The 13,699-nt window shown below is 41.3% G+C and overlaps 1 protein-coding gene and 1 long non-coding RNA gene across 8 annotated transcripts in view; both read right to left on the reverse strand.

Moving 5' to 3' along the window:
- Window positions 1-1,133: 1,133 nt before the first annotated feature.
- On the reverse strand, window positions 1,134-1,819 carry LOC310845082. The gene is made up of 2 exons (XR_014564445.1): window positions 1,668-1,819; window positions 1,134-1,298 (listed from the first exon to the last, which is right to left on the reverse strand). It is a non-coding gene; the product is annotated as an uncharacterized lncRNA (long non-coding RNA).
- A 1,829-nt stretch (window positions 1,820-3,648) lies between these two features.
- The window catches only part of EML1 (EMAP like 1), a 137,744-nt gene continuing 127,693 nt past the window's right edge, over window positions 3,649-13,699 (reverse strand). For all 7 annotated transcript variants that reach the window (XM_083732916.1, XM_083732915.1, XM_083732912.1 and 4 more), the window contains 6 exons: window positions 12,156-12,244; window positions 10,383-10,480; window positions 8,815-8,902; window positions 8,523-8,618; window positions 8,076-8,206; window positions 3,649-5,899 (listed from right to left, as the gene is read on the reverse strand). In XM_083732916.1, the coding sequence (XP_083589042.1) occupies window positions 5,774-5,899; window positions 8,076-8,206; window positions 8,523-8,618; window positions 8,815-8,902; window positions 10,383-10,480; window positions 12,156-12,244 (628 nt within the window). In that variant the 3' untranslated portion in view covers window positions 3,649-5,773. The remainder of the gene's footprint in view (window positions 5,900-8,075; window positions 8,207-8,522; window positions 8,619-8,814; window positions 8,903-10,382; window positions 10,481-12,155; window positions 12,245-13,699) is intronic.

Here is a 13,699-nt window from a genome sequence, read left to right on the forward strand (position 1 = left end):
GTAAGTCGAGATGACACTCAGGCTCCCTTCCAATCCTATAGTTCTATGAACCTTGGGTCTTCTGCATGCCAACCAAATTCTCCACCATTGAGTTATGGCCCTTTCCCTTAAAAAAGCCAAACAGATACAGGCTACCCTCATCAGTAAGGGTGAAACTAATCCTAAAAGGAAGGATAGGATGGGAAGCCACATAACGCAATACAGAACCAACTTACGAGTGAGGGAAGATTCTCTTCACTGTTAAAGACTTCACACTTTCAGGCAGGCAATGGCTATTTCCAATGGAATATGGATTTCCCAACAATTATATTTCTTGTCGGGTATATGCAACCATGTTGTACATGATCCCACCCCCGTTATTTCCGATTCCTAACTTCAGGGTGGAGGGGTTGTTGGGCTAGCTTGCCTATCTGGCTGGGTTTTCCCAACCACTTTGAGCAGCTTTCAACAAAACCTGAAAAACAGAATAAAACTTCGAACATTAAAAACTTCCCTAAAAAGGGCTGCCTTCAGATGTCTTCTAAAAGTCAGGTAGTTGTCTATTTCCTTGACATCTGATGGGAGGGTGCTGCCACCGAGAAGGCCCTCTGCCTGGTCCCCTGCAACCTCTTGCAGTGAGGAAACTGCAAGAAGGCCCTCGGCGTTGGATCTCAGTGTCCGGACAAAACGATGGGGGTGGAGACGCTCCTTCAGGTATACTGGGCCGAGGCCATCTAGGGCTTTAAAGGTGAGAACCAACACTTTGAATTGTGCTCGGAAACGTACTGGGAGCCAATGTAGGTCTTTCAGGACCAGTGTTATATGGTCTCGGCAGCCACTCCCAGTCACCAGTCTTGCTGCCACATTCTGGATTAGCTGAAGAGTGGGTTTCCGTGGGGAAAACTCCACGACAAAAAAATTGTGCTTGGATACAGAGCTTTAAGGAACAGACCTGTGCCCACTTTGCTGCATGCTTGAGCACTATTACTCCTCCTCTGGAAATGGGTTGATTCTTTTTTTATATAAAAAGGTTGTTAAAATAATACAGAAATATGCCAGTAATGCCTAACTGGTCCAATATAATACTGGAATACAGAAGCTGCGAGGAAACAGAGAAATTCATATTTTTAATCTTTCTTTTTAAAAAAAATAATAATCAAAATTTGGAACATTAAAAGTTTCCACCTGGCAGTTCACTAGGCACAGTGCCAAGACTACCACTGCTCTCATGACCACTCTCTTGAGTCTGGATATTGGGGAGGGGGCTTTCAGTCCTGGGAGGAAAGTCACTGCACTTTTATTAATTTAAATGCTTGTACCTCACTTTTGGGACGCAGGTGGCGCTGTGGGTTAAAGCCTCAGCGCCTAGGACTTGCCGATCGAAAGGTCGGCGGTTCAAATCCCTGCGGCGGGGTACGCTCCCGCTGCTCGGTCCCAGCGCCTGCCAACCTAGCAGTTCAAAAGCACCTCCGGGTGCAAGTAGATAAATAGGGACTGCTTACCAGCGGGAAGGTAAACGGCGTTTCCGTGTGCGGCTCTGGCTCGCCAGAGCAGCGATGTCACGCTGGCCACGTGACCCGGAAGTGTCTCCGGACAGCGGTGGCCCCTGGCCTCTTGAGTGAGATGGGCGCACAACCCCAGAGTCTGTCAAGACTGGCCCGTACGGGCAGGGGTACCTTTACCTTTACCTCACTTTTGCCTTATAAAAAGAGAGACTCAAGTTGGAAGCAAAACATTAATGCAAAAGAAATACAGTGGTACCTCTGGTTATGAGCTTAATTTGTTCTGGAGGTCCGTTCTTAACCTGAAACTGTTCTTTACCTGAGGTACAACTTTAGCTAATGGGCCTCCTGCTGCTGCCGCGCCGCTGGCATGCAATTTCTGTTCTCATCCTGAGGTAAAGTTCTTAACCCAAGGTACTACTTCCGGGTTAGCAGAGTCTGTAACCTGAAGTGTTTGTAACCCAAGGTACCACTGTATAACAAACAAAACCATACACACTAAAGGAAAAGACCAGTGCCATCTGATAATAACTAGGTTACCTGGTCTCAAAGGTTGTCTGAAGACCCAGGTTCTTTTAATGGCGCCAAGTTGGAGATATTTTTTGAGTGCCCATTTGGTGGTGTTGCCTGCACTCTCCAACTCCTGACTGAGATTTGCCTAGATACTCTGTAACTATCGTTTAGAAGCCAAGGGAAAATGTATTATCAAAAGGCATTTTTAATGTGCCTGGTTTCTTTAGAAAATTGCATTTTCCCAAATGCACATTAAAAACAAACATTTCTAGCATTTTTCTGAGAGTTTGTTTCTGTTTTTGTTTCCTTGGTCACATTGCAGTACTTCCTGCATTGAGCATTCACTTACGCTCATGCATTGTTGTTTTGTTTTTAAAAAGCCCAAGTCATTATATGCAAAACTGCTTGCAAAATTAAAGACCAAAAATACTCTGTAATTCTGCAGCATATTTTTTATGAATATGTAAGTTATATTTATACAGTTATATTCCTGTATCCAGTACTATGTGCTGGTTACAGTAGGAAACCTGGAGTGTATATGTGTTTTATATATGTGTGTGTGTTTAATATGTGAGAATTGTTTGTGTTTTTAGAAGAACTGGTTGTTGTTGTTTTTTTTAAAAAACTTGTTTATACAGCATGGGAAAAATTATGAAGAGAAGATTTGGAATTTAGAGTGTGCTATACATTAAAAGAAAATTATATGGAAATGATGTATCGCTGGCATTTAACCTCGACCAAACTAGCAAAAATGTATAGGACAAGCTCAAATGTTTGTTGGAAATGTAAGGAAAAGGAAGGGACCTTTTATCATATGTGGTGTAATTGTACAGTGATAAAGAAATTATGGGAAATGATATATTATGAATTGAAGAAAATGTTTAAAATAACCTTTGTTATAAAAAACCAGAAGCTTTTTTTTTAGGAATTGTAGGGGCAGAGATACTGAAAGAGCTGAAAAAACTGTTTATGTGTGCTACTATGGCTGCTAGAATGCTTCTTGCCCAGAGCTGGAAAGATGATAAGAAACCTACCAGGGTGGATTGGCAGACAAAAATATTGGACTATGCAGAGATGGCAAGATTAACCAGCAAAACCAAAAACCAGGACGATCAAAACTTCAATAAAGATTGGGACAAATTTATATTACATTTGAAAGACCATTGTAAACACTGGAACTCTTTAGCAGGTCTTAAATAACTCTTGCAATGATACATAGATTTTGGATACAATGGAGGACAGTAAACTGGATGGATTTATAATATGCAGTTTAAAAGGTACTTAAAGAACCCTCAGAGGGAAGAAGGGAAGTCTTGAGATTCTGAAGACTCTTGTGAATGGTTTATGTTTGTTTGTTTGTTTGTTTGTTTGTTTACTATGGATGAATGTGAATATGAACAGATTTGTAAAACCAAATAAAAATTATTCCCGCCCCCCCAAAAAAAACTTGCTTCTTGTCAAAATCAAGGATTGAACAGGAATTTGAAAATATAATCCATGATGGTAAATCTGACATTGATATTTTCAGAAAATTTTATCCCAATTTGTAATTGAAAACACAAAGGAAATGTTCTTGCTGTTGCTGCGGCATATCACAGCTTCAATGCAGAATTTAAACCACGCTGAGTCGTGCGATATAAACGAATCAGAACAATTTTTCTTGATACATGATGTTTATTGGTGTCCTGCACTTTCAGTGTAGCAGGTTGAAGATGTAATAAAAAAGCTTCAAAAACTTATTAAATCTTCATCAAAGTAACTCTCAACAACCCGTGCTTCAGAGCTCAATTAATTCACATGTTCCTATCCTTTGTAAGAGAAAGAAAAACTTTCCTATTGAGCTTTACAGAACCTGCTTACAACAACACTGCTCATTTAAAGTCTTTAGATACATTCCCCAATGTAAACAATAATTTTTCAGTCTGTGTCACAATCAAAACGAATAAGGCCTTCTTAACTATTTTATGCCACCTCCTCCCTTACTTCATTGCAAAACACAATCTTATTTCATACTATAAATATTGGTCCATGCAAAACACACGGGGGGGGGGGGGCGTATGGTGGAACTTATGCACTGCGGTGATGGGCAGCCCCCCATGTTTTGCTGTCCCAAATGGCTGCATCAGAAGATAGAGCAAGCTTGCTCTCTGCTTTGCCAGAGGAAAGGACTAGAACCGACGGGTGGAAATTGCGGGAAAGCGGATTTTGGCTGATCGTTAGGAGAAATTTCCTAACAGCAGGAGTTGCTCAAGGGTGGAACTATGGCCTCAGGAGGTGGGTGGCCTCTCCTTCGCTGGAAGTATCCAAGCAAACGGTGGACAGGCATCTCTCAGGGATGCTGTGGTCACACCCTCCATTGCAGATCCAACTCTATGACCAGCACATGATCTGAAGTCAGGCACCCTCTGCCACACTGCAAAGGCTCCTGGGACACACATGTCATGACCTGCACATTACTTTGTTGATAGTCCTAAAAACACTGCAGCCCCAAGAGAAGACTTGGGTTGCTTGTGCAGTCCAGCTGGTCTTCTTAGCAGTTATTTGTGTTTACTTCCCCATCTCTCCTCTGCAGGTGAGTGGTACGCTTCAAAGGATCCCTTTATATTTTTGTCTACTTGACCTTAAAATACGAATATACAATATCCATAAGCAACAGGCAAGTAAAGCTTAGAATGCTTTACTATTTCTTATGAATTGCTAATTTGTTTATTTTTTTTACACGTGTATAAGGTAGTTGCATTCATGCTGATCAATATACAGATTAGGGTTCACTCTATCAATTGAATAACGGAGATGTGGCCATATAGGTTCGTTATTTTTCAGTAAGGAATTGTGAACATATATGTGAGAAAAGCTTCCACCTTGAAAACAGATTATCTGAAGCTGTAATCCCTGCTGAGATATTCAAGTTAAAATTGCTTGATTTCAAAGAGAGAGAGAAAATATCTTGGTACAATCTAGCAAATGCTTATTCCACTGAAACCAGTTAAGACTCAAGTCGATTACAAGTAAACCCCATTCCAGTTTTTCTATGGAAGTCAAGTCTTAACCAATTTTTGCTAGATTGTATCCTTGAACTTTTAATATTTTGCTATGCCAGGAAAAATTGCAAGTTAATGACTATTCCAACATTCACATTATTTAAACAAGTTCTTTACTATGGGAGCCAGAAAACCCAGAAAGTACTGCTGAGTGAAACATCTGTTTCATTTCATATGACAAACCACGGAACAGCCACGCTGAGTGGCGTGTTCACTCTGTTTTGTTGAGCTTGGATTAAGCTTTCCATACAAATTCTTTGCTGCTGCCATCTATGGGAATGCCATCAGTTTTCCGACTATAGATATTCTAACTACGCAGCTAGACAGCACAAAGTATAAATAATGAAACTGTGAAGCACATATATGTAATATTACAATAAGCTTTTTGTGACTATTTAATAGAAAAGTTCTGTTCATATATATTGCATAAGCATCCAAGTCAATACTTCATTTTAGACTTGTACTGCTTCATAGGTTGTACAACAAAAAGAGCAGTAATGATGTGTTGCTGCTGTTGCTGTTTTTTCTTTTTAAGTGATACTTTATGAATTACTGAAATAAGTACGGCAGCCAGCCAAGAACTTAGCTTTCCTGAGGTTTGTAAGGATTTGAAACTTAAAAATCACAGTGACTAGGCTAGACGCCAACCATTTGTTAACTCTTACATATACAGTGCGTACAGAACTTAGGTTCACAGCCAGTCCTTGGTTACACATGTATGTTCGTACAAGGTTTACTCTAAATGACTCGCCACTGCATAATACTGGTATCTTTTCCACCTGTGGAAATGAGATGAGTATCTTCATATAGAAAATCGACGTTGGTTACATGACTACTGTGTCCACCATACACGTGACTTGGAGCCTGGAAGACATTGTGAAAAGAGAGGGTCATTAGCAATGGAAGTGTAAACACTGACAACACAAGAAGTTACGGTAACCAATAGCTGTATGCCTGGTGACAAAGAAGTAATGTCACATTGCTTCAATCAATCAAACCACGATATGAGGGGGGGGGGGGGAGGAAGCTATTTGTCCTGCGTTTGTTAACTGCACTTCCCAACAAAGACATTTTGGACAACACTCATTTTTTGTGGTCTAACTGGGGGCGGTACAGGCAGCAATCCATGCTGTTTTTGACAAGGTGCTCACAGATTTTATCCAGCTGTTTGCAGCAGGCACATGAAGCGATAATGTCTTATTAGGCTTAGTTGGTTGGGGGGGCATGTACCGTATTTTTCCGTCTATAAGACAAGGGTGTCTTCTGCATTGGCTCCCAGTACATTTCTGAGCACAGTTCAAAGTGTTGGTGCTGACCTTTAAAGCCCTAAACGGCCTTGGCCCTGCATACCTGAAGGAGCGTCTCCACCCCCATCATTCTGCCCGGACGCTGAGATCCAGCTCAGGGGGCCTTCTGGCGGTTCCCTCATTGCGAGAAGTGAGGTTACAGGGAACCAGACAGAGGGCCTTCTTGGTAGTGGCACCTGCCCTGTGGAACACCCTCCCGTCAGATGTGAAGGAAATAAGCAGCTATCTTATCTTTAAAAGAAAGGCAGCCCTGTTTAGGGAAGTTTTTAATATTTAATGCTGTACTGTTTTTAACATTTGATTGGGAGCTGCCTAGAGTGGCTGGGGAGACTCAGCCAGATGGGTGGGGTATAAATAATAAATTATTATTATTATTATTATTATTATTATTATTATTATTATTATTACTATTACTAACCCCATTTTTTAGGTCTAAAAACGTGGGTCGTCTAATCCACGGAATATAGCAATTAAATATATAAATAAATATGGAACTTGCTCTAGCAATGCCCTGTGGGGCATTCTCAGTCTGCTTGCCTCCTCCCACTCTGCCCGCCCTACAGGCAGAGAATGCGTGTGTGGTCTGTTTTTTCTGCGTGGCATCTTTGTGCGGCTCCATTTGTGTGCGGCAGTGCAACGTTACACAGAAGGAGCGTAAGGCGCAATGTTTCACTGATGTTAAAGGCGCAGAGGGGGGATATTACTTCAATCACCGCGCTCCTCCTGTGTAACGTTGCACCGCATGCGCACAAATGGAGCCGTGCGAAGACACCGCACAGCAAAAACGGACTGCCAACAGCCTCCCTCCCAGCTGTAGGGCGGGCAGAGTGGGAGGAGGCAAGTAGAATACTATATGGAGGCTTTGCAGGAAAGGCGAGAAGTGCTAAAAGTAATTGAAGAAAAAGCTTCACCACTCTTCCCCCCCCAAAAAAAATTTCAGCTCTGCCCCCCCCCCAAAGCTCAGCAGTTGCCGGCGATGGAACAGCTGATAGGTGGCCTGTTAGATGTGTGGGGCTGTTAGCCTCTGGGCAATCCTCCCCCACCCCCAAATTTCAACAAGTCAGGGCAATTTTCCCCATTTTCCTAATTTGGGGTGCCCAAAAATAGGAGGCGTCCCATACATGGGGGCATCCAATACACGGAAAAATACAGTATATCAGAAACAATTTGTCAATAATCTTCAGGTTAACTTGCAAGAAAGTTTTAATTATGATAATTATATGTTTTGTTATAGATTAACTTTCCCCTCAAATCTCCAATAAAATGGTTAGCAGCAATAACATCAAGAAAAACAAATTACAGTGGTGCCCCGCAAGACGAACGCCTCGCAAGACGAAAAACCCGCTAGACGAAAGAGTTTTCCGTTTTGGAGGCGCTTCGCAAAACGAATTTCCCTATGGGGTTGCTTCGCAAGACGAAAAAAATCTTGCATCCCCCCGCGGTTTTTTTTCACTTTTTTTCGCCCTTTTCTTAAGCCGCTAAGCCGCTTATCAGCTGTTCCGCTGATAAGCCGCTTAACAGCTGATCGCTGGAAGCCGCTTGACAGCTGTAGCGCTAATCCGCTAAGCTGTCAATGGGCTTGCTTTGCAAGACGAAAAAACCGCTAGACGAAGAGAATCGTGGAACGGATTCTTTTCGTCTTGCGAGGCACCACCGTACAATCCTTTTACTTGATGGCTATTTACAAAATAATCCTTTTTACAACTGCAAGGATAACGTGGCTGGTACCTTACCCTAAACTGTGAACATGGATAAGAGAAGAGGTGTACTTTGCCAAAGTCATCACCGGTCGATAACAGTTTCCTCCCCTGCGAGCGGCAGACAGCATTGATATCTGTGCCATCTGAACCTTCTGGCCACACACCTGAAACAAGAGTGAGAACTTCTTTACTGAAATGTTTGGGATGAACCAGGCAGAGGGCCTTCTCGGCAGTGGCGCCCTCCCTGTGGAATGCCCTCCCATCAGATGTCAGGGAGATAAAGAATTACACAACTTTTAGAAAACATCTGAAGGCAGCTCTGTATCAGGAAGTTTTTAATGTCTCACATTTAATTATTTTTAAATATTTTGCTGGAAGTCACCCAGAGTGGCTGAGGGAACCCAGATGTGCATGGTACAAACAATAACATTATTATTATTATTATTATTATTATTATTATTATTATTATTATTTACTTACCAAAAACATGGAATCCTAAAGTACAGGTGTAAGTAACCCATTCTATATCTCTAGTGGTCTCAACACTTACTACTTGTTTACAAGCTGACGGAACCCCTATAAAATAAGGGGAGGAGCACAAGAGAGAGAAAGGGGGGGGGTGACATCGATTATTAACTTGTACAGTAAAGAAACTTAAGAGACAAAAACAAATGTCTGCTCTGCAGTGATTTGTGATTCATACTGTATTAGGAATCTATTAGCAGCCAAGCATGAACCCTGTACCAAGGGCAGAATACTATTTGTTACTCACAGTATAGGATTTCATAGTCCCCTGAATTAGACACAAGGTACTGAGAATTAACAGACCAGTCCAAGTGAGTAATGAAGCTGGAATGACCCTGTAGAGAGAGATGCATTATATTAATTCCAGCGACATAACATCCCCTAATAGAATTACACTGGAGCACATATAAAAAGCTGCATGGAAAGGCACACTGAAGCTTTGTTTACATTCAAAGCAGTGGGTGACCTGTGTTTGGTAGCAACCCAGGTCACCATATTGGAACCATAGGCTCCAGTCCAACATTCCAGGTGCTCTTTGGGCTGGGAGAAAATAGTGGCACATGTCTCCCAAAGTTCAGTTCACATGGAATATAACCAGAGGGGAGGATGTAGTGGCTCAAATGTCATCTGGGCTACAGATCAAAGCACAAAAAGGTAATAGGCATCAGTATTTAGATACGGCTCCCTCAGCCAATAAAGCAAGATGAGCACCGTAACCCCAGAGTCGGCCACGACTGGACCTAATGGTCAGGGGTCCCTTTACCTTTACCTTTTACAACCCTAACAACCTATCCTTCCACTGGTGGAATTGTCAGGGGAACTAGGAGCTTCTAGACCCTCTATCAATGTCAAAAAAAGGTTTCCTTCCAGTAGCACCTTAAAGACCAACTAAGTTAGTTCTAGGTATGAGCTGAAGAAGTGTGCATGCACACGAAAGCTCATACCAAGAACTAACTTAGTTGGTCTTTAAGGTGCTACTGGAAGGAATTTTTTTATTTTGTTTTGACTATGGCAGACCAACACGGCTACCTATCTGTAAAAGAAAGGTTTATTTGCCTGTTATATAGATCCACCTTGTAGACATCTTGACTGTAAACTAGGTATATTGAATAAGTGTCAAAGGTTCAATCTCTCAGTTGCTCGTGATTTTACTGTAACAGAATTGAGATCAGTTCACATCTCTCAGAGAGATAGCTGTGGGCTAGTCTCTTGCAGCTAAAAGAACGAAGGATGCTTCCAGACAGGAGTTTTATGTTGCAAGCAGGTCATCCAGAACTGATTTTTCTATCTGTGTGAATGGCATGTGAGCTGCACACACTCCTTTTTTTAGCCTTAGGCTTTTGTAGGTATTTTGCTGTTTCCTATCCAGACCAATGTGTGGTCCTTGATAGAATTTTTCCATGCTGTGTTCCTCAACTCTCTTCCACCTCTTGGGTGTAGGGCAAAATCCATTTCCAGATGGTGTATTTTTGTTGTTGTTGTTGTTGTTGTTTTAAAAATATATATTAAAAAGATGTCTTCAATATTACCAAACTTCTCACGCAATACTCTTCCACAAGAATATATTGTGCAAGTTTTGGAAATAATTATGCTTGCATAAATATTTAACATTGGAGAATGAGCAGTATGTCTACAGAATATTATTTGTTAAAGTTATTTTATAAAAGTTTTGAAAGGGTTGTTGCCATTTCCGAACCTTTAGGGATATTAAATTAAATCACGAAGAGAATGTTAAACAACTTTACAAAAAAAAAAAAAAAAGGAAAAAAAGGGAAAGGCTGGAGATGATTTTTAAACAATTATGTGATCACTTACTGAGCATTTGCCAATTCTACTGTATTTCCTCCCATTGTCATTAACACTGTATATATAAATGCAATTGTCATGAGAACCTATTGCCAAGAAGTTGCCATCTGCAAAACAAAGAGAATACATATTTTACCATAAGGCTGAAATCACACTGATTAGGAAGAAGCAATGCCCCTCGGACTGGAATTTCAGTTATAAGATTAAATGCAAAACTACTTCCTTGTTTATTTATTCAAAACATTGATGGGAAACCTGTGGACCTAAAGATGTCAGAATTGCAAGCTGGAATCCCAGAACCTCTGAAGGACCACGTTTCCTATCCCCGACTGAAAACATCCGCACCCTACATTTCCTCACAAAAGTCTAATAACACAAGATTAATAATCTAAAACATCAGCAACCAAAATATTTAAAATACTACGTGCAGCATCAGAAAATCAACAATACAGCATTAGCAGCATCAGAAGTTATTATTAGTAAGTGAAGAAGTTTGGACTACAGCTCCTATCGCCTCATACTGGCTGTGCTGGATGGGAGTTGTGGCCTCTGGATATTTTGGGCTACCAGATTGGGTGAGGTTGGTTAAAACCAGTATTGTAAGACACATATCTACAAGCCGAAAGCTTTCTTAAAATAAGGTTTCCACTAGCTCCTGGAAGAGGAATGACATATCACTCTTGGGAGGGTATTTCAGAGCCTAGGCCCAGCCACAGAAATGTCCTCTTTCTAGTCCCAACCAAGCATTTATAAGAACATTTGAAATTTACATAAATTTGCATGAATTTTATAGGATATGGGGCGGGGGAATACATGGACCAGGATACTGGCAAGGCTGCCCTTTCACGTATGTACCTCTCCACATGGGCTTAAAAGAAAGAATTTGAGAAAGCCCTGTTTCAGGTGCCACAGCCTGGCCTTTATACCAGTATCTATAAAAAGCAGGACTTCTGTGGCGGAATCTGTGTTGTGGGATTCTCTATATAAGCTGTTTCAGGAAGCCTTTCAAATTGTGGGCTAAGGTGACTGATGTATTAATCAATTAATTAAAGTGTTTTAATACTGCCTTTCATAGAAAATTACAAGGTGGATCACAAATTTTTAAAAACCCCATTAAATACATTATTAATTTGTTCTATGCCACCATTTTATGATTATCATTTTTTTTGGCTAATATTAGCCATGAAATTTATTTAATTGGGGTTTTGATCTGTTTTACACATGGGAGTTTTAGTTCATATTTTGTGTTAAGGATCCTGTCAGGGCGATTAGGCAGAATATAAATTTATACTTTTGGTGACAATAACATGGTATATAGAACAAGATGGAATACTTTCCCCTAAAGTCTTAAACAAATTTCTCTTTCTGTACACCGACACTGTGACACGGTACACGATTCACATGCTTTTCAAATGTATTCTTAAACACAATGCATGAGCTGCATCCTGGCACCACACTAAAATTAACCGAGCTGACTGAAAAGGTCAACTCACGGCACCTTTGCCATATTAAAAACTGCTCCTGTAAATTGGCAAATTAAGGGAACCACAGGTCACTTGAGCTGGCCCAAAGTAGGCTTCAATTTTTCTATTCAAGAAAGAGAAGATTTAAAAATGAATCCATCATTAAGCTATGCACCTTTTAATCTCCAGTGATTAAATACGCTGACAGAAAAGCAGAAAATATAAGACTGTGATATTTAGGGATTGACAAACACTTTTTTATACAGTATTCAGTGCTCCCCCTTTTTTTGTTCAAACAGCTGAACAAAGAATGCCAAACCTGGTGAGTAACGCATTGTGGAGAGCTGCTCATTTCCGTCTGTATGTACGGTGACCAAATCCTTTGTTTCGGTGTCAAACACAAACCACCTGTTGAAAACAGTGGAAGGAAAAGTCAACAAGCAGTATAAGATAGAACCGGCAAGGGGGTGAAGTGGGGCAGTCAGGGATCCCAGTACAAAGAAACATAGCAACAACCCTGCTGGATAAGACAAAGGGTCCATCTCTGATTCTGATCTAATTCACAATTTCCAACGAACGAGAGGCATTTAAGCATGTTCAGCTGAACAGCAGAAGCCCCTTTCAGTACTTTCCCCTCAATGCGGGCGGGTGTGGAGGACTCCCTGGTCCTGAATGGGATAACTGTGCCCCTGAAGGACCAGGTGCGCAGCCTGGGAGTCATTTTGGACTCACAGCTGTCCATGGAGGCACAGGTCAATTCTGTGTCCAGAGCAGCTGTTTACCAGCTCCATCTGGTACGTAGGCTGAGACCCTATCTGCCTGCAGACTGCCTCACCAGAGTGGTGCATGCTCTGGTTATCTCTCGCTTGGACTACTGCAATGCACTCTACGTGGGGCTACCTTTGAAGGTGACCCAGAAACTACAACTAATCCAGAATGCAGCAGCTAGACTGGTGACTGGGAGCGGCCGCCGAGACCATACATTGAAAGACCTACATTGGCTCCCAGTACATTTCCGAGCACAATTCAAAGTGTTGGTGCTGACCTTTAAAGTCCTAAATGGTCTCGGTCCAGTATATCTGAAGGAGCGTCTCCACCCCCATCATTCTACCCGGACACTGAGGTCCAGCGCCAAGGGCCTTCTGGTGGTTTTCTCACTGCGAAAAGCCAAGTTACAGGGAACCAGGCAAAAGGCCTTCTTGGTAGTGGCACCTGCCCTGTGGAATGCCCTCCCACCAGATGTCAAAGAGAACAACTACCAAACTTTTAGAAGACATCTGAAGGCAGCCCTGTTTAGGGAAGCTTTTAATGTTTGATGTATTACTGTAGTTTAATATTTGGTTGGAAGCCACCCAGAGTGGCTGGGGAAGCCAACCAGATGGGCAGGGTATAAATAATAATAATAATAATAATAATAATAATAATAATAATAATAATAATAATTATTATTATTATTATTATTATTATTATTATGCAGGAAGGCTAGAGTGGGCAGAGATAGGGATGATGGGATAAGCAAGCACCCTACCTGTCCTGAATCCATTGTGGATACATTTTACTGAACGAACTCAAGTTCCAAGTATTATGAGAAGCAAGAAAAACTTGTCTTTCTGCAAACCATGTGTATCTTTTATAAACCTTGATCATGCCACCCCTTAGCCCACTGCCCCCACCAAACCATTCTCCATTTCCGAACAGTAGCTTTGTGTGGGGACCAGAAACTGAACAATGAAAGGCGAGAAGGCTTTGTTTGTGACAAATATTAAGCATCAAAATATATAGCATCAAAATATATTATCAAATGTTACTAAACCGTAGCTCATTACTGCTTTGAGACAGTCAGGATTAACATCATCTGACACA

Source organism: Podarcis gaigeae (assembly GCF_964106915.1).
Source record: "Podarcis gaigeae genome assembly, chromosome: 1".
Lineage (NCBI taxonomy): Eukaryota > Metazoa > Chordata > Lepidosauria > Squamata > Lacertidae > Podarcis > Podarcis gaigeae.